This window comes from Pezoporus wallicus, unplaced genomic scaffold, assembly GCF_028554395.1.
Source record: "Pezoporus wallicus isolate ANWC-B61680 ecotype Strahan unplaced genomic scaffold, APGP_CSIRO_Pwel_v1 contig_13339, whole genome shotgun sequence".
Classification (NCBI taxonomy): domain Eukaryota; kingdom Metazoa; phylum Chordata; class Aves; order Psittaciformes; family Psittacidae; genus Pezoporus; species Pezoporus wallicus.
In genome coordinates this window covers 26,815-44,627 of record NW_026642476.1, presented here as the reverse complement: position 1 = coordinate 44,627, position 17,813 = coordinate 26,815, and the positions used below count along the sequence as shown (strand labels likewise).

Genomic DNA, 17,813 nt, shown 5'->3' with positions numbered 1-17,813 from the left:
CCGCCAGCGCAGCCAACATCTGCTGCCGCAGCACAGCACCCGCCTGCCGGCACCACCAAAGCGGCTGCGTCCCGGCACGCTCCACGTGCACCTTTGAACCGGCACCTTCATTCTTACCTATGGGGTTGTCTGGGTTTGAGGTGCCCTTTGGGGGCACAGCGTGCCCATGGTGGGGTGCAGGGGGATTCCAGCCTTAGCCCCAGGTACACCAACATCCCCCTGCTGCAGCCTGCCATAGGGGTGCCATGGCGGGGGTCCCATGGTTCGGAGGGGGCACGGCAGGGAGAGGAGCGAAGGGAACGGCTCTCATTCCTGCACGCAGCCCTTACCTGCTTTGGAAGTCGGAGTTCATCATTAGCCAGGAAATAATTAATTGTTGGGCAGACAAAAGGCATCGCTTGCCCCCCCCCCCCCCGGGGACCCTGTCAAAGGGAGCTGTCAGGGGCTGGCATGATAAATTACGGCTCTGCTGGCTCTGCAGCCCATCACCAACAGGGCTGGGGGGGGGGAAGTCCTGCGTTGTCCTTTGCATGGGGGTCACTGCGGGTTTGGATCCTGCCTGACATCCCCTGGGGATGCTGGGGCAGGCAGGGGCCATGGGGCTGGGGTCGAGCCGGCTCATGTCACGGTTGTTCCTGCTGTGTCCGTCCTTCTGCGCCGTGTCCTGGCCCGGCTGTGCCATCCCGGTTCCCGCTGTGCCGGTGTTCTCGCGGTGGTTGCAGGGCTCCCATCGGTCACATTGCTGCTGCTGAACGCGCTCGGAATGGCTCCTGCTGCTGCATGGAATGTCCTGTGAATGGAAGTGGTGCAGGGTTACAGAGTCCCCCATGTGTCCTGCTGCCCCCCAGCCCCTGCCACTGCCTGGGACTGCGACACAGCCAGGAAACAAGGTGCCCAATGACTGAAATAGTGCAGTAATGCATGTTTGGCCTCATTGATTTGTGTGTCTTAAAGTGGGGAGGGGAAGGCTCTCCTCGGTCATTGTTTGTGCTGCTGGACCTGTGCCGTGCAGGATGGTCCAGCCCTGGGAGAGGGAGACTGAGGCATGGAGGCAGTGGCTGCCACGCCAGTGTCACAGCAGCTCTGTGCTAAGTCCTGCTCATAGCTCTGGGATGAGCCCATTGGAAGTGGTTCCAGGGAGCACCAGGGCAGTGACTGGTTTGACTGAGAGACCCAAGGGTGATGCTGATCACCCATCCCAGCACGTGGCTGCACCCTGGCCATGGTCAGGCTGGGCTGGATGTGCACAGGACACTGCCTGTAAGCTAAAGGATGCAGATCAGGGCAGCAGTGGCTGGTAGGGGAAAGGTGAGATGGTGGCAGTGACCCAGTGGGTACCAAAGGGCTCCTCTGAGCATCTCCCTGCAGCCCATTGCTGATGGTGCTGGCAAGGTGGGTGCCCAAGGATGGGCTGTCCCTCACCCATCAGATGGGACGAGAGGCTGGCACGGGGCCGAGTGCCGACGGCAGCAGTGCCGGGGGCTCTGCCCACACCGTGCCGGGCGCAGCCTCAATGAGTGGCAGCGGTAACAAGGCCAGCCCTGGGGGCTGTTTACCCGGTCCCCCTGCACGAGACCCCCAAACGGGTGCCTTGATGTGTCTGTCCCCGCGGGCGGCGGGGGGCCCCGGCTGCCGTTGCCAGATAACCCCCAGCAGCTCCCGTCCCGTGCCCGTTATCAGCGCCCGCCCGCCTCGCCAGACGTGTTAATTAGGGCGCTCAGCGTGAGCAGCCGGAGCACGTATGAGCACGCGTGGCCTCGTGCATGGGCTGGCACATGTCTGGGCTCCGGCTGGGAGCGACGTGCAGGGCCTGGCGGCTGCGGGAGCTGCTGCATGGCTGTGGGGACGTGTGTGGGGCAGGGAGCGCGTGGGGCTGGGTGCGCGTGGGACTGGTTGTACACGGCACCTGTAGGCGCACGCATGCTGGACCGTGGCAAGCTGTGATTTGGAGACCGTGGGCAGCCTCTCCTCTCCTCCCCTCGCTGCCCCTCTCACCTTTGCTGTCAGGCACCACTGTAAACACCTTCTGCTGCATGGCTCTGCCCTCTCCTGAGCCATCTGGACACCGGCTTTCACAGAGCTCTGCTCGCCCTCCCCTGACCCTCTGCCTTCTCCCTGCTGGGACTGGGAGGTGGGGGGGGGGGCTTTGGTCCGCGGCGATGCTGTGCCCGTCCACCGTGCCCTCAGCTCTGCAGCGTGGCGCGCCGCGGCGCTGCCGGCACTAACACAATTACCGTTACACTTCCCAGCCGGCGTCTCCCTGACGATGTATTCCTCATCTGATTGAATTTGCGTGGACCTGGGCTGCGGGAATGGCTGTCTGCCGCCATCCCCGGAGCCGGGCGGGCGCGGGCGCTCCCCGGGGAGGCCGTGGGGTCACTGCGGATGGAGACACCCCCATTGCTGTCCCCACTGTAGAGCTGTCATTGCAGTCACCATTGGCGAGGCGAGCGGCTCCTTGTTGCTCCTGCGGAGATGCCACGTGGTTGTGCCGTGGGATGAGGGCATCGGTCGGCCCCACTTGCGGCACGCCTGGTGATCCCAAAAGCACGTAGGAAGGGTTGTGGGGGCACCATACCCAGGTCTGGCTGGGATTCCAAGTGGAGAAGATGGGAATGGTGCTGGGCCTGGATACGGTGGGGTCCAGGGGTGCCGTGGACAAGCAGCTGGGACACGGATGGACAGAGGAGCATGAGGGCAGAGTAGGGGTCCCAGGGTGACGAGGCACCGTGCAGCAAGGCTTAGTGACAGGGTTTAGTGGTGGCCTTGGCAGTCCTGGCGTAAAGGTTGGACTTGATGGCCTTAAAGGTCATTTCCAGCCTGATCCTGCTAAAGGACATGGGGCCGTTCGCCCCATCCTGCCTCTCAAGATCTCCTCCCCATCCCTTGCCCATGGGCTCGCTGGCCGCTGCGTTGGGCTGCAGGAGCTGGAGCCGGGACCTCTGCGCCGCCTCACTTGATTATTGAATTTAACCTACAGTCTTCCTTACATGCCACAGTGCCCGTAACTGGTGCAGAGGCTGCTTTTATGTGCAAATGAGCCTTTTTTTTTTTTAATCTTTGACAGAGAATGTGCTGTGTTTACATAACAGAGGGCCCTGGTACTCTGGAGAGGGCCACTGACAGTGCTGGCAGGAGATGTTAAGAAAGATCTAACATTTCTGATCTCTGTTTAGCCAGAGGCACTGCGAGGCAGGCGGGAGCAGCAGGGGAGGGTGGCTCTGGGGTGCCTGGGGGAGAACAGCTCGGCTGCTGCTGCAGGGGTCCACGGAGGGCACAAGGGGACAGGGACCTGTGGCAGCAGTGATGGACCCAGAGCGCTCTCAAGGGGACCTTTCCCTTGTGCTGATGATGCTGCCTGAGGTTCTGGAGCAGCCGGCGTGGCAGCGAAGCACTAACCCATGGATAAGGGGTCCCGTTGTGGTGACTCCATTCCCTCTGGGACTCGTGGGCACGGGTCCTGCTCCCCTTCAACAGCATCTCAGGAGAACGGATCTGGGTGGGATAAAACTGTCCCTGCATCCTTTCCTGAGTCACTGCTGCACTGACTGGGCACCAGCAATGGAAAAAACTCCTCCTGCCAGGTTAAGTGGAAAAATGACCAATATCCTAACGCCTGCCAGGTTAAAATGCATTCATTCAGGATAGTCTGTTAATGGCAGTATTGATTAGTCTCAGCGCTGGGCAAAGGAGCATCCATGTTAATGAGGGGCCAGTGAATTGCAGCAGCCGGTGTGGTTCCAGGGAGCTGCAGTGGGGGGACAAGAGTGAAGAACCCCAAAACGGAGCTGCTGCTGCGAGGAGGAGCGGGTTCAACCCCCGGGATGGGCTCTGGCACCTGGAAAATGGAGAACTCATGGGCCAAAAATGCGTATTTCCAGTTGGCACCGCTGGGGTTCTCTGGACAAGTGAGTGACCTCCTGGGCTGGAGGAGCAGCCTGGCAGGTCAGTGCACCAGCAGCAGCGTGCAGGCGCCGTCCACCCGGCTCGCTCCTGTGTACTTGGCCATCACGGAGCAGCCAGCTCCCATCTGTTAAAAGCTTTGCCTTGTCTGGTCAGACCTGGTCCCAAACACATGCGTGCTACAAGCTCCAGCTTCCCTTGTAATGGGGCAGTCGGGTGGGAAGGGGTCTCCAAGGCAGATTCCCAATCCTGTGCACAGTGATGCGCAGCCTGGCGCAGGGCCGGGGAGGAGCAGCAGCCCTGGCTTTTCCCTGAAAAGCTTCTTGGTTTTTGAACTTCTTTGCTTTTTTCTCTCCTTTTTTTTTTTCTTTTTCCTTCTTTTTCCTTGAAAATACTTAAAAGCCCCATTTCAGCGTTCCTCCCCCCTCCCCTTTTCACACCGTGGTCCCTGCGTGGTGCAGGGGGAGGAACGAAGCCCAAGTTTGGTTTTTCATTTCCCTCATGCAACTTGGCACAAAGTGCGTGGTTAGAATAAACTTGCTCTTTCACGCAGCAGGAGCAGTTTTGCTTTGGGGTGCCCATGAGCAGCACCCTTGGGGGTGCCCTGCAATAGGGTCCCAGCCCCAGCATGGTACCTGCGAGTGCCGGCGAGCATCGATTTGTACCCAAAAGCCCATGAGAAGACTTATTGCGTCCATGTGGCTTTAGCACTCGCCTGGTACACGCAGAGCCAGCGGCGTGCTCCTGCCTCCAAATTAATCTGTGTGGTCAGGGCACATCTTGTAAGATAAGTGTGTCGTGTGGAGAGTGTTGGAGAGTGGCTGAGTGCTGCTGTGCCGGGGGAACAAGACCGAACGGTGATGGGATGCGCCCGGCACCACGTCGGCTCTGCCGTATCCCCGCTCGCCGCAGCCGCAGGGAGGCTGGGGCCGCTTCGGCTGCATTTTTGGCACTGGTTTGGTGGGGAGATGTCTCCAATGAGCTGTGTGTCCAGGCAGCAGGCACGAGACGTGGCACCGGCGCCTTGCCACCGAGCGCGGCCGGTTCGGCAGGCTGGCGCTTGCATTTAAGCAAATCTTGTTTTCTTGTGTGTTATAAAGGCTCCCCTTAGCCCGGGGGAGTGCGGCTTGCTGCTCTTTCTCTAGACCTGCAAACAGGCTGAAATAATAGCTCCGGGTGTACCCATTTATCTCGGAGTCTATCTCGTTGTGCATCCCATCTCATCCCACTCTGTCACCCCGTCCTGTAATATCTCAGCATCTCCCTAAAGCAAAAGATGACAATAAAGTGTAAATGGGGAGTGTTGGCTCTGGAGCATAATGATGGCAATTTAGATGCCAGCCATAATTTCCCCGCTGTTGCCCCAGGTAACAGGAGCCGTTGTCTCCTGTGGGAGCACGGCCGAGCTGGGACGAGGTTACCTGCGTCTGAGCACCACCTTGGGACTCTGTCATTTACATTAAAAGGAGGGAAAGGGAAATATCCATAAATGAAGGAGGGAGCCTCAGGAAGGCCAGGCTGAACCAGCCTGGGGGGCTGCTGCTCCCCAGTCCTGCCTGGGCCAGCACTGGTCCTTGACCATCACCGCTGCCGGCCCACACTGGTGATGGGTGATGGGGCTGGGGATGCGCTTTGCTGGCTGCTGAGTGCTGGTTCTGCACGGGAACCCTCCCACATCACCCACAGGGCCCTCCCCAGCCGCCGGCACGCTGCATGTTCCGGCTCATCCTGTTGCTGCATGCTCCGGCTTGCTGGAACCGCGTGGTGCCGGCACGGGGGAGCCGGTGGCTTCTGTGGCACCCCCAGAAAGCAGGTTTCTGAAGGAGGAAGTCTGGGGTTCACAGCAGAGCTGGCCCCATGTGATGGGCATGGCCTGTGCCATGGACATGCTGCTCGGGGCTGCAAACCAGTGCCAGGGCAGAGGCTCACAGCCCGTGGCTGGCGGAGTTTTAGGGATGTAAAACCAACAGAGACCCGGTTCTCAGGGTCCTTCCCCATCAGGGTGCGGATCCTTCGGAGGCTGAGCACAAAAACATGCTTGTGGTGACTCCGTCGATGATTTACCAATGCTGGAACGCGCTGTCCCTGCGGGCTGGGGGTGATGCAGGGAGGCTGATGCCAAAGCCAAGCCAGGGCTCGCCGGCCCGGCCCTGGTAACTCAGGGAGTGTCAGGAGAGGCTCGTGGGGCACGTCAGGGCAGGCAGTGTTGGGCTGCCCTGTGCCAGCTGCTAGTGGGGAGAGCTGTCCCAAGGGGCTCAATGGGCTGCTGGGGGCCCTTGGGGCTTGCCCTATGTGAGCCAGGCATGGCTCGGTCTCAGGTCGGATGATGGGTGAAGGCGGTGCTGTCCATCCCCGTCCCCATCCCTGCTGCGCCGGGGCTGTCAAATGGCATTAAGCCCAAACTAACCTCCCGTCTGTGGGAGCCGTCACCATCATTCCAGATAACTGTAATCGAGCTGCTGAATATGTAGCTGGGCTCGGAGTTTTGTAGTTGAGATAAATATTGATATTAAAGCTGTCAGGGCTGGCAAAGCGACGCTGACACCAACCCCACCGGTATCTCGCTGCCTGACCCGTCAGCTCCTGCCGCCGTGGCTCTGCACATCACCATTCCCAAAGAGGGGGGATAGCATCCAAGGTTCCAAACCAGAACGATCCCGCATCCCTCTCCACACACATGGCAGCGGGCGGGAGGACCAGCAGCCCCGTGTTTTGGCCAACGTGGGCATCTCCAAGTGACACGGTTCCAGCTCCTGGTTTGGTGGCTGGGGGGAAAACCAGGCCCCTGGGAGGGGTGGTCAGTGGGCAATGGGTGCTGGAGCCCCCGGGGTGGCACCCGCAGCCCGGGAGAGCAGAGGCCAGAGGATGCAGGGCTCAACCACTGGGGATACCCCTAAGTAAATGGGATGGTTCTGCTGCCGCCCATGCTTGTGGCTTTGTTCCTGATGGATTTCACTTGACGCCGCCTTTCCCGCTCTGCCGGGCTGGCTGCTCTCCTGTCGGGGCATGCGGTTAGGGTTAGGTGGGGATGGCTGGGGAGAGCCAAGCCTGGATCCTCCCATCCCTGGGGAAAACAGAGGGAAGAAGAGGAAAGGGGAAAACCAGGCTGAGCATCCCTAAAGCATCCCTTACCCCTCCGCACCCCGGAGAGGTGGTGGCGATCCCTGGTGCCCGTCACCCCGTGCCTGCCCCACGCCGGACCCGTCCCTCCTCCCACTTGCTCCTTCTTTGTATTTTTAATTAGCTGATTCTCTATCTGGCGCCGGCGAGCGTTCCCAACCACGGCGCTGCGGAAACCTCATTAACACAGATCAAAAGGAGCTTTTAATGATTTATAAAGGTGCAGCAGTTTGGAGAAATTAAATAATTTAGGTGGTGTGTGTACGGCGAGTCCCTCAGGACCACATTACAGGCGTACCATGAGCCGCAGCCCGCCACGCGCGGCCCCGCTCTGCCCCACCGCCGCGGCGCTGGGGATGCTGCCGGAGCACACACGGCCCCGTTGGGACCGGGGCTCATCATCGCCTCCATGGGAAGGATGAGGCTGAAGACCGGCTCCTGCCACAACCCCGGAGCATCATCCCCTGGGTTTGGCTGGGTTGGATGCTGGGTGGAGGTTTGGGGAGCACTGGGTGCTCACGCTGGCTTTCTGGCTATGCAGGACCAAGCAGCACGGTTACGATGAACCTTGGTGCTTGGCAGGATGGTGGGACCGGGTGGGAGGACCAACCCCGATGGACCGGCATCGGATGGACCCATGTGTCCGAGAGCATCCAGCTCTGGCTCCATCCCCTCCCAGAGCTTCCATTAGCCCTGAGCTCTGCTCCTGCTCTTGCATGGGGAGAATGAATCTGCCTCCGGGACGCTGCGACCAACACGTGGCCAAAGTCCGGCTCCCGGCGCTGCCTGCAGCATCCCGCGGGATCGGCGCTGGGCGCTGCCGGCTTGTCCAAGGAGAAAGAGAAACAGATGGGAAAACCAGCTTAAACGTTCCCGGCATGAAGTCCATTGCTGGCTATGGACACGCCAGCAACCAGCCGAGCAGCAGGATTAATGGGGAAAAGAGCCGTAACGCTGCCGAAAGGGGCCGGGCGGACGCCTCCTCCCTGATGCCCCCCCCTCAACACCCAGGAGCTGCTTTGTGCCTGTTTCCCGAGGGGGGGGGACAGCGACGGCGGCTGGCGGGGGGCTGGCATTGCCCGCACAGCATCCCAATTCCCATCAGGTTGTGTTTAGAAGACAGCGAGAGGGCGGCGGGCGAGGTTGGGGGCTGGTTTTGGGGGGGGGGCTGCTGGGTTTTATTTTGCTCTGTAATAGGCTTATTACTCCTGATCACGCTGGGACTATTTGAATGAAGGAGATTTCAGGAGATGAAAGCATAAGGGAGGTTTTAAGCATCTCAGCGTCTGGTCCCGCAAGGACGGGTGCCCTTGGAGCCGGGGGATCCCTGCACCTGGGACCCCGGTGCCGGCAGCACCCAGGCCCCCTCCTTGCCTCTCCGCAAGCCCCTTCCAGCCCCTCGCTCCTGGGGTTACAAACCTCCTAATTTCCAGCCTCAATTTATTCATGGCCGGTTTATACCCATTTGTTTATGTGCCAACGCTGTTCTTCAGCTTAAATAGCTCTTTTCCTTCCATAATATATCTCCCCCCCCCCCCCCCCCCCCGCCAAGTATTTCAGCGGGTGCAATCATATCTCTTTTCAAGCTGTTCAGGAAAGAAAAATCTGAATTATTTAACCCTTGGGACACTGGCTGGGCTTGCAGGATGCAGCGAGGCCAGAGACAAACGGGCTTTGTTCCCTTGCTGGGTTGGCTGCCCTTATCTGGGAGATTTGGGGGATGCTCCTGCTACCCAGAGGGGAAGCCGAGGCACTGCCTGCCCAGCCCGGGGGGACCAGGACCAGGGCTGGGCTCTCACAACCCTGCTTGTTGGGCCAGGCAGGGTTTGCCCTCCTGGTTGCCTCTGCCCCATGGAGGCCGGGGGCTCGGGCTGAGGATGCCTCTGGTTTGCAGGGCAGGGTCTCAGGGGGCTTTTTGCCCTCCACAGGGAATACCCAAGAGGTGAAAGCTTCGGAAGGCCCTGCCATGGAGCTGTCCCCCTGCGTGGCACGGTGTGGGGGCACACGGGCACGGTGCCGCTGCGGCGCAGGCAGGAGGGCGGGCAGCGGAGCCGCTTCGCCAGCTCCGATGTTTTATTCCAGGCAATTTCACTCCAATGGGTTCCCACTCTTGTCATGCAAAGGGGCCGGCGCGTGATGGCACCGGGATGTTGTCCATTAAACGTGGCCCCGAGATGGAGCCAACAGCGCGGGGCTCGGCGCGTGGTGGGTGCTGGTGCCAGGACCAGGGTGGCAGAGGGTGGGAGAGCGATGCAGGATAGAGCCCCCTGCGCTGGGATGCTGGCATCGATGGGAGCCGTGGCCGTGCCAAGCAGGGTGTCCCAGGAGGGTTTCACTGTTGGAGACCCTGCAGTGGGGGTCAGCAGTGGGGCCGTGAGCCTGCCCGTGTCCCCTGCCCTGCTGGCAGAGCAGGCCTGGCTGTCAGGCAGCGCTAACAGTAATGAATGCCCCTAATGAAGCACCCAATTAGCCAGGATCCCGGTCTTAATGGTAGCTGACAGAGCTGAAAGCTGCGAGTAGGCAATTGTCAAGTGTAACATCCCGCCGGGTGAGGCCGGGAGGCTGCTCCATCCGTCTCTGTCAGGGAAAAACAAAGCTCCCATGTTAACCCCTTTGGCAGTGGGTGAACTCTGTGTCCATCGGCAGAGCTCTGGTGGCCGTGGTGGGCTCTGGCATCAGCCCCAGAAGTGGCATCGTTCCTGGTGATGGCATCATCCCTATCCCATGGCATCAGCCCCAGCATCATTCCTGGTGATGGCATCATCCCTATCCCATGGCATCAGCCCCAGCATCATTCCTGGTGATGGCATCATCCTTATCCCATGGCATCAGCCCCAGCATCATTCCTGGTGATGGCATCATCTCTATCCCATTGCATCAGCCCCAGTGATGGCATCATCCCCATCCCATAGCATCGATCCTGGTGATAGCATCGTCCCCACCCCATGATGTGTGCGGCTGTGGTGAGCCCAGGCAGAGTAACAGGAATGTGGATTTGCTCAGAGCTGAGCTTCTCATTTGGCTTGAAAACGTCGTGAATTGGCCTTTATTGGTGTGCCAAAGCAGAGGTCTCTCCTCTTGCTTTCTGCAGTTCCCAATGGACCACAGGGCTCGTGTCCCCGTGTCCTTGGGACTCAAGGGCTGAGATGCGGTAGGGACAAAGCTCACCCCAAGGCTGGCATAAGCCACACGCGTGTCTGAGATGTGCAGGGAGGGCAGCGTGCGCTCCATGCCCAGTGCTGCCAGGCGGGAGCAGGACACGGAGGACCCCGCTGAAAGGGGCATCTCCTGTGCAGCAGACGAGCGAGGGATGCTCCCGGTTCAGACAGCTCAGACCCTCTCGCTGTCATCAGCGGGGCCCTGCTGCCGCTGAAACGAGAATGAAGGAACAGAGGGCTCCGTGCGTGCGGGGCTGCGCTCATCCGGCAGCAGACGCGGCTCTGAGGGCGCCCGAGGCTCCGGCTCGGGTCTCCCGTGGGCGCTGGTGCTCAGGGACAGGTTTTAGGGTGCTGGGTGCTGGACCTGGGCTGTCGGTGTGGTTGTGGCGCCATGGAAAGCTGAAGCCAAGGCGGGACGAGGCGGTGACAGCTCATCCTGTGCTGAGCATTGGTCCGTGGTGGTTCCATGTGGCCGGTGCCTGGGATGGGATGGAACAAGCACAGTATCACAGACCCCATCCCCATGTGCCCCCATCCCCACATCCCCATCCTGAGGGCATCAGTGGGGCTCTTCCAATGAACCCTGTGCTGGTTGCCTCCTCCTGTGCTGGGCTTTGCCTGCTGTGCTGGGGCAGAAGTGCTGGTGCTGCCAGCACGGCCCCACATCCATCCCCCCAAACCTGCCCCACGTCCATGCATCGAAACCTTCCCCACATCCATGTATCAGTACCTACCCCACCTCCATCCATCAAAACCTGCCCCACATCCATCCCTCCAAACCTTACCCACATCCATCCATCAAAGCCTGCCCCACATCCATCCCCCCAAAACCCGCCCCACATCCATCCATCAAAACCTGCCCCACATCCATCATCAAAACCTGCCCCACATCCATCCCTCCAAACCTTACCCACATCCATCCCTCCAAACCTGCCCCACATCCATCCCTCCAAACCTGCCCCACATCCATCCCTCCAAACCTGCCCCACATCCATCCATCAAAACCTGCCCCACATCCATCCCTCCAAACCTGCCCCACATCCATCCATCAAAACCTGCCCCACGTCCATCCCCCAAAAAACCTGTCCTTCGCTTAAAACCCGACTTTATGCCTGGTGCCATTGATCACAGCTCATCAGCTCTAATGCAGCATTTGCCAGTCCAGCGAAGGCCCTTAGGGTCAGCTGATGTTTTTATTCCCCTCCAAAAAGAATAATTATTATTATTCCCCTGCTAAGCACGTGCCCTCCTGTTTCAGTCGCCTTTGCTCGGGCTTTTATAATGATCATTAAAATAAGTAATTTTTTTTTAAACAAAAGGCAGAAAAAGGTGTTTTGTTTGGGGTTTTTTTTTTTTTGGCATTGTTTTGTGCGCGTTTGAAAATTGTTTCCCAGTAAATCCTGGCCCTTTGTATTAATTTTACATTGAAAATGTTACCTTGCCAGGGGCAGGGTTGGCACAACTGACTCGGGGAAGGAGAGAGAAGGAGAGAGAGAAAAACCCTGCTCCTTAATTAGCGCGTTTCCCTCTGTGCTCAGAGTGCTTATGAAGCAGGTAATGAGCTGGATGGGGCTGGACGCTGCCGCTCCCCACCCGTGCTGTCTGCGGTCCCCCCTTTCCCTTTATGGGTCACCCTTCACCGTGCTCAGTGTGATGAGTTTGAGCCAGGCTCAGCCCTGCTCCCACCTGCCTGAGACCCCACCGGGCACAGGGAGCCCCCAGGATGCCGGTTTGGGGTGGCCGCAGGAGCCGTGGCCACCGTCCCTACCCCATGCAAGCCACACTGACCCCTGCAGCCGCTGAGCATCCCTTCATGCAGCGCTGCTCCTCCAGCCCCGGAGCCGTGCGGTGCCCCCATCCCTGAGGGGGACCTCATATTAATTAGCAAAGAAAACGAGCTCGATGAGCAGAGATTAAAGCCAAGCTGCCAGGTTGGCTCCTGGGGGAGCCAGGCAATTTGGCCACCAGTTCCATCGGCTGCAGTGCCAGGAGCTCCAGGGGGCTGCAATGCCCCCGCTCAGGGCACAGCGTAGGGATGGGGGTGTCGCAGGGGTCACCCCGAGGAGCTGGGAGCTGCCAGTGTGTGTGCCAGAGCTCTCCAGCGCTGCTAATCCCTTGATGTCTCAGGTAATCAGTGCCAGAAGCACAAATGACACCGGGGTTGCAGCGCGGTGCCAGCGCTGCCACAGCATCGCCGTGAACAGTGGTCCTTTTGTGACTTAAAAGGTGGCGGTTTATCACGGGGCTCGGGGTTAATCTTGTAGGTTAATGGTGAGGAGAGCGGTGGTGCCGGGCTGGGCCGGATCAGGCCCTGGGTTGTGGTGGACCCAAGGTTTTTGGCACACCCCATCCCCATGGTGGGATCCGGTGAAGCGTGGTCCCCCTGACGCCGGTTTCTCCTTCAGGTTTCAGCACGGGGATTACACAGTGGAAGTGAGCATCAACGACTACCTGGACATCTACTGCCCGCACTACGAGGAGCCGCTGCCCGAGCGGATGGAGCGCTACATCCTCTACATGGTCAACTACGAGGGGCACGCATCCTGCGACCACCGTCAGAGGGGCTTCAAGCGCTGGGAGTGCAACCGGCCCGACTCCCCCAACGGGCCCCTCAAGTTTTCAGAGAAGTTCCAGCTCTTCACCCCCTTCTCACTGGGCTTCGAGTTCAGACCCGGCCACGAGTACTACTACATCTGTGAGTAGGGATGGTGGGGAGGGATGGATGGTGGGGGGCGGTGAGAACACCCCAGGGATGTCTCCCGCATCACCCCACAGTGCAGACCAGACCTGGGTGCTGAGCCACAGGTCGGTTTGCATTGGATGCCCCCAAATCCATCCTTGTGGTGACAGCACCAGCATGTCCGAGTCAAGGTGGAGATCCCAAACGGTGCCAAAAGCCTTCTCCAGGGCTGAGCCACAGCCATGGGGTGGCCACAGGAGTGAATAGGACTTTCCAGGGACCACGGGATGATGGGGACACTGATTTCATCGTCTCCATGGGATCAGTACCAGGCACTGGTCATGGTGATGCACCGAAGTGGTGGCTCAGCCCTGCCAGGCCCAGGCAGTGGCCCCATGCGCTCCCGTGTATTCCCATGCACTCCTAGACTGCGCTCCCCTTTCTCACCCAACAGATGAAGCCCAAACTGGCCTTCAAGGGGGGAAACCTTCCCATAGGCACCAGGCAGCGGTGGCAGGATCAAGCCGATGATGCCCCTCATTGAATTTCTGCCTCTGCAGAGCTGGGCATGTGGGGGGGCAGAGCAGCAGATCCATGGCAAAATCAGCCACTGGGGCTCGGATCCATCACTGGGAGTCTGGCAATCAATAAAGGGTGAAAAACCCATAAAGGAGAAGCCCTGACCCCCAGCACTCAGCGGTGTCACGGGCAGACAGGGGCGCCTCTTCCCGCGCCGGAGCCAGCCGTGTGCTTATCTGCCTTATTATTTCTCCCCCTTTTTCCTAAAGCATCTGTTTGCAGCCCACTTAATTTGTTCCTTTTATCTATATTAAATTACCATTTTTGCCCCCCTCTCCCTTCCCCCCTGTAAAATGTCACTTGTGAAATAACAGCAGCTACAACTCTCTCTTCTTCCCCCCCCCCCCAATTTTATTTTATTTTATTTTATTTTATTTTTTTATTTTTAATGTCGTTAGGGAGAGATTACACAGAAGTAAATGGTGAAGCCGATCATTGCTAAACCGGTTAGAATTCATGTCATGCGGAACATTAGAAATTATGCCTCTTTGAGGAACCGTATTTAGCAGACATGAAAGAAAAGAAATTACCTCCTCCTCGAGCTCGCAAATTGGAATGCCATTAACCTCGCGGGCACGGGGACGCGCTCGCTCTCCCGGTGCCGGGTCAAGGGCATGAGCTGGCCCTGGGGACAGAGCCGGCGGATGGATGGCCGCGGCGCGGCACGGCATGGGCCAGCATGGCGCGGCAGGCATGGCCTTCTCCTTCCCATGTGGGGTGGTAGCGCCATGGAGGGAAAGAAAAGGGACAACTCCCAACCGTGGAGGCTCTGCAGCATCCCCCGTCGGATGCCAGCGCTCCCATGGGCGTGATGCTGAGCTGGGCGCAGGGGCTGGATGCGCCCGTCGAGGGGGCCAGGGGTACCATTGAGAGGGGGCTGCCCCTCTGCAGCTGCCCCATGGGTTTGTGTGGATAAAATAACCCAAATGGGTCCTGTGGGGCAGCAGGGGGGGGTGCCCCCCGTGTCACCATCTGTACAGGAACCTGCTGTCTCTGTCCCTCAGAGCCAAGGGGAGGGATGGTGGTGGGCACCCGAGGGAACTGCGTGTGCCCCTTGCTGCTGCCTCTCCTGCGAGCAGCGTCCCGATTCCCCTTCCTTCCTTAAGCTGAAATGAAACTTCATTGTGAATAATGCTCTCTGCCCTTCTTTAATGCAAAAAAAAAAAACCACTCTGAGACAATATGAAATTCTTTTAAAAACATATATATAAATCACATTTTCTCCTATTGAGAGGGGACTTTCACCAAGATAATTATTGCAATTACTCCCTTTCTCTCTCCCAGTGAGTATTCTTATTCCTGTGCCTTTATCCTCGTTTTACCTGTGGAGGGAAGCAGCACAGCCCTGCCTGCGCTCGCAGCCCTTCACCACAGGGACAGAGCCCCACGAGCCATCCCTCCCTGCCCAGCTGCACTGGGACCACTGGGGACCCTTTGTGGGGCCACAGCCCCCCCTAACCTCCTGCTTCTCCCCTTTGTTTCCCTGCAGCCTCATCCCCCCCAAACACAGTGGACAGGTCCTGCCTGAAGCTGAAGGTTTATGTGCGGCCAACAAGTGAGTGACTGGGGGGGCCCTGGGTAGCCCAAGGGGCGAGGGGGTGATGGTCCTGGGTGAGTGGGGACCACTGGGGGGGGAACGGGGTGCTGCAGGTCCCACCTTGGTAGCACTCAATGGGGATGCGGACAATGCCCGCATCCATGCCAGCGTGTCTGTGCCATGGCAGGCGCTGTGCCTGGTGATGGCCATTTGCTGCCGAGCTCCGTATGGGGGGGGGAATGAATAATAATCTCTGCACAGTGGCTACTTTTCAGAATCAAATAACTCAGCCATTTAAAAAAACAAATTAATAATTTTCTTCTCCTGTTAACGTGTAATTAGCAAATGGCAGCAGCTCTCCCTGGGGACGAGTGCCTGCGAAATGTCACCGTTTAAAAGGATGTCTTTCTTTTTTTTTGTGTATTTGCATGGCTTTAAAATAAAACCCAGTATAATGAAACCATCTGTAAAAAATCATTCTGTGTTGTTCAGGACTAGGGCATAGCGGGAGGTGGGGAAAGCTCTCCTCGTAGTGCTTGTTAGTGTGTTCATAGTGTTGGGGGTTTATTCCCTCACGGAGAGGGTGCCTTTGTGCTGGCCTGGGCACAAAGGACACTTGACTGGGTCCTTGAAACAATCTCAGTTTCCAGTGCATGTGGCAGCGATGCCTTTGAGGAGGCATCAGCACCCAGCTGCTTGCTATGGGATAAGCCGCTGCATCCGCAGCCCCCGGGATGCTGAGGTGGGCTCTGTCTCCGGCTCACGTCTCCCTCCTTTCCTCTCCCGCAGACGATTCCCTGTACGAGTCCCCGGAGCCCATTTTCACCAGCAACAACTCCTGCTGCAGCCTCAGGGTGCCGCGCGCCATGCTCGTGGTGGTGCCGGTCATCTGGACGCTCCTGGCCTCGTAGCGCTGACACCGACGCGCCGGGGAGCGGCTCCGGGGAGCATCACCTCCGGCCACCCCCCTCCTTCCATCACCTCCGGTGCCCCGGGAGGGTTGGTGCTGCTGATCCTGCCACCGCGGGAAGTCCCCGTCACCGCACGGCCACCGCGCCAAGGGATGGCCCCGGGAGCAAAGAGCATCCCGGCTGCGCGCACCGACAGCTCCCGTCCCCGCGCTTGCGGCTCGCTCGGCGCCAGCTCTGCCTCTTGGATGTCGCTTTTTGCATTTCTAGACCAAATACAGAGGCCTCGTTGTTTGGTTTGGGGGGGGGGGGGGTTTGGTTTTGTAAAGATAAAAGGGGTTTATTTTTGTTTGCTGGGTTGTTCCAGCCCGCGCTCCCCCGTGCCAGACTGACCCGCACGGGGCCGGGCTCAGCCCCGCACTGAGCCCTGCTTTCACACCGGACACCAAACAGCACAGTGATGGTGCCGACGGCTCCATTGTCACAGACTCCTTCCCAGCCCAGCCACCGCTCTGGCACCGGGATGTGGTGGTGCCGGCCCCAAGGTGCTTCTCCAGGCACCCACCTACAATGGGGACATGGTGATGAGGGGCCTGGGCGGACACGAGCCCCCACCAAGGGCCTGGTGGGGTGACCCTGTCTCCATCACTCGTGCCATGCGTGTCACTGCTGTCCCCGTGGGACCCCGGAGCAGCTCCATGAGCAGCAAAGCAAACCGGACACACCGGAGGGGAGCACCAGGGATGACTGGTACCGGGAGCACCAGGAATGGCCGGCACCGGGAGTACCAGGGATGACTGGTACTGGGAGCACCAGGAATGGCTGGCACCGGGATCACCAGGGATGACTGGTACCGTGAGCACCAGGAATGACCGGCACTGGGAGCACCAGGAATGGCTGGCACCGGGAGCACCAGGAATGGCTGGCACCGGGAGCACCAGGGATGGCCAGCACCGGGAGCACCAGGGATGGCCAGCACCAGGAGCACCAGGAATGGCTGGCACGGGGAGCACCAGGAATGGCCAGCACCAGGAGCACCAGGGATGGCCACTGGCACCAGGAGCACCGCCGGGCGCTGGGAGCCGGCTGGCTGGGCTTGCCCGGATGCTGGGATCACTCCAAGGGTGTTTGGCTGGAGCCGGGGCTGGATTCTCCATCCAGGCAGGGCCGATCTCACAGAGCAGGTTTTCCTTCTCTGCATTCTCTTGCTCTGCACTGCATCCCCCCAACACCTTTGGGGTGTGAGAATGCCCATGGCGAGGAGGGGGGGAGGTTCATTGGCCACATGCGGGACCATCGCGGCGCTCCCCATGGTCGCCCCTTCATCCATGTCCCTGGGGCTCTGGGGCTGCACTTGGGAAGTTTTTCCTTCTCCTTCTTTGCATTAATAAGAACCCACTGAAACCCCGATCCGAGGTTGACCCCGGGGGTGGGAGATCCCCAAGGAGGGGTCCCCCTCGGGCCTGACCCCTCCTCGCCTTAAATCTGGAGCTGTCCCACCGGGGGGGGGGTGTCCTATGAGAGCCCCCCCATGCCCTATGGGGTTGATGGTCCCGGGGGATGGTGGCGATGGGCTCGGACCCGGCCAAAGCCCCCTCCGGAGGGCACCTTTGTGAACGCACCCCAGACCCTTCCGGCGCGGGGGGCTCGGTCCCTGTACATACAGCGCTGTACTGTGAGCGGTTTTTTTTATGTATTGTTGAGAATGGATTTTATGGAAGGGTTTATCTTATTTTATTTTTTATTTTTTAGACTAGGAAGCTGGAATCTCGCAATAAGCTCATCTCGACTGTCCAAAACATACAAAAAAAATTAAAAAAAAAAAAAAAGAAAAAAAATAATAATAATAACCCCCAAACCCAACAATAAACCCCGGCATTCCCCCATTCCCTGCCGTTCCCTGCCTCCCGTCCCGGTCCCCGTGTGTG

The 17,813-nt window shown here is 59.1% G+C and overlaps 1 protein-coding gene across 1 annotated transcript in view; it reads left to right on the top strand.

Annotated features, from left to right (window-relative positions):
• The window catches only part of LOC130610628 (ephrin-A2), a 36,632-nt gene extending 20,692 nt beyond the window's left edge, over positions 1-15,940 (top strand). The window contains exons 2-4 of the mRNA XM_057430663.1: positions 12,587-12,876; positions 14,930-14,995; positions 15,767-15,940. Coding sequence (XP_057286646.1) covers positions 12,587-12,876; positions 14,930-14,995; positions 15,767-15,888 — 478 coding nt within the window. The 3' untranslated portion in view covers positions 15,889-15,940. The remainder of the gene's footprint in view (positions 1-12,586; positions 12,877-14,929; positions 14,996-15,766) is intronic.
• Positions 15,941-17,813: the final 1,873 nt, after the last annotated feature.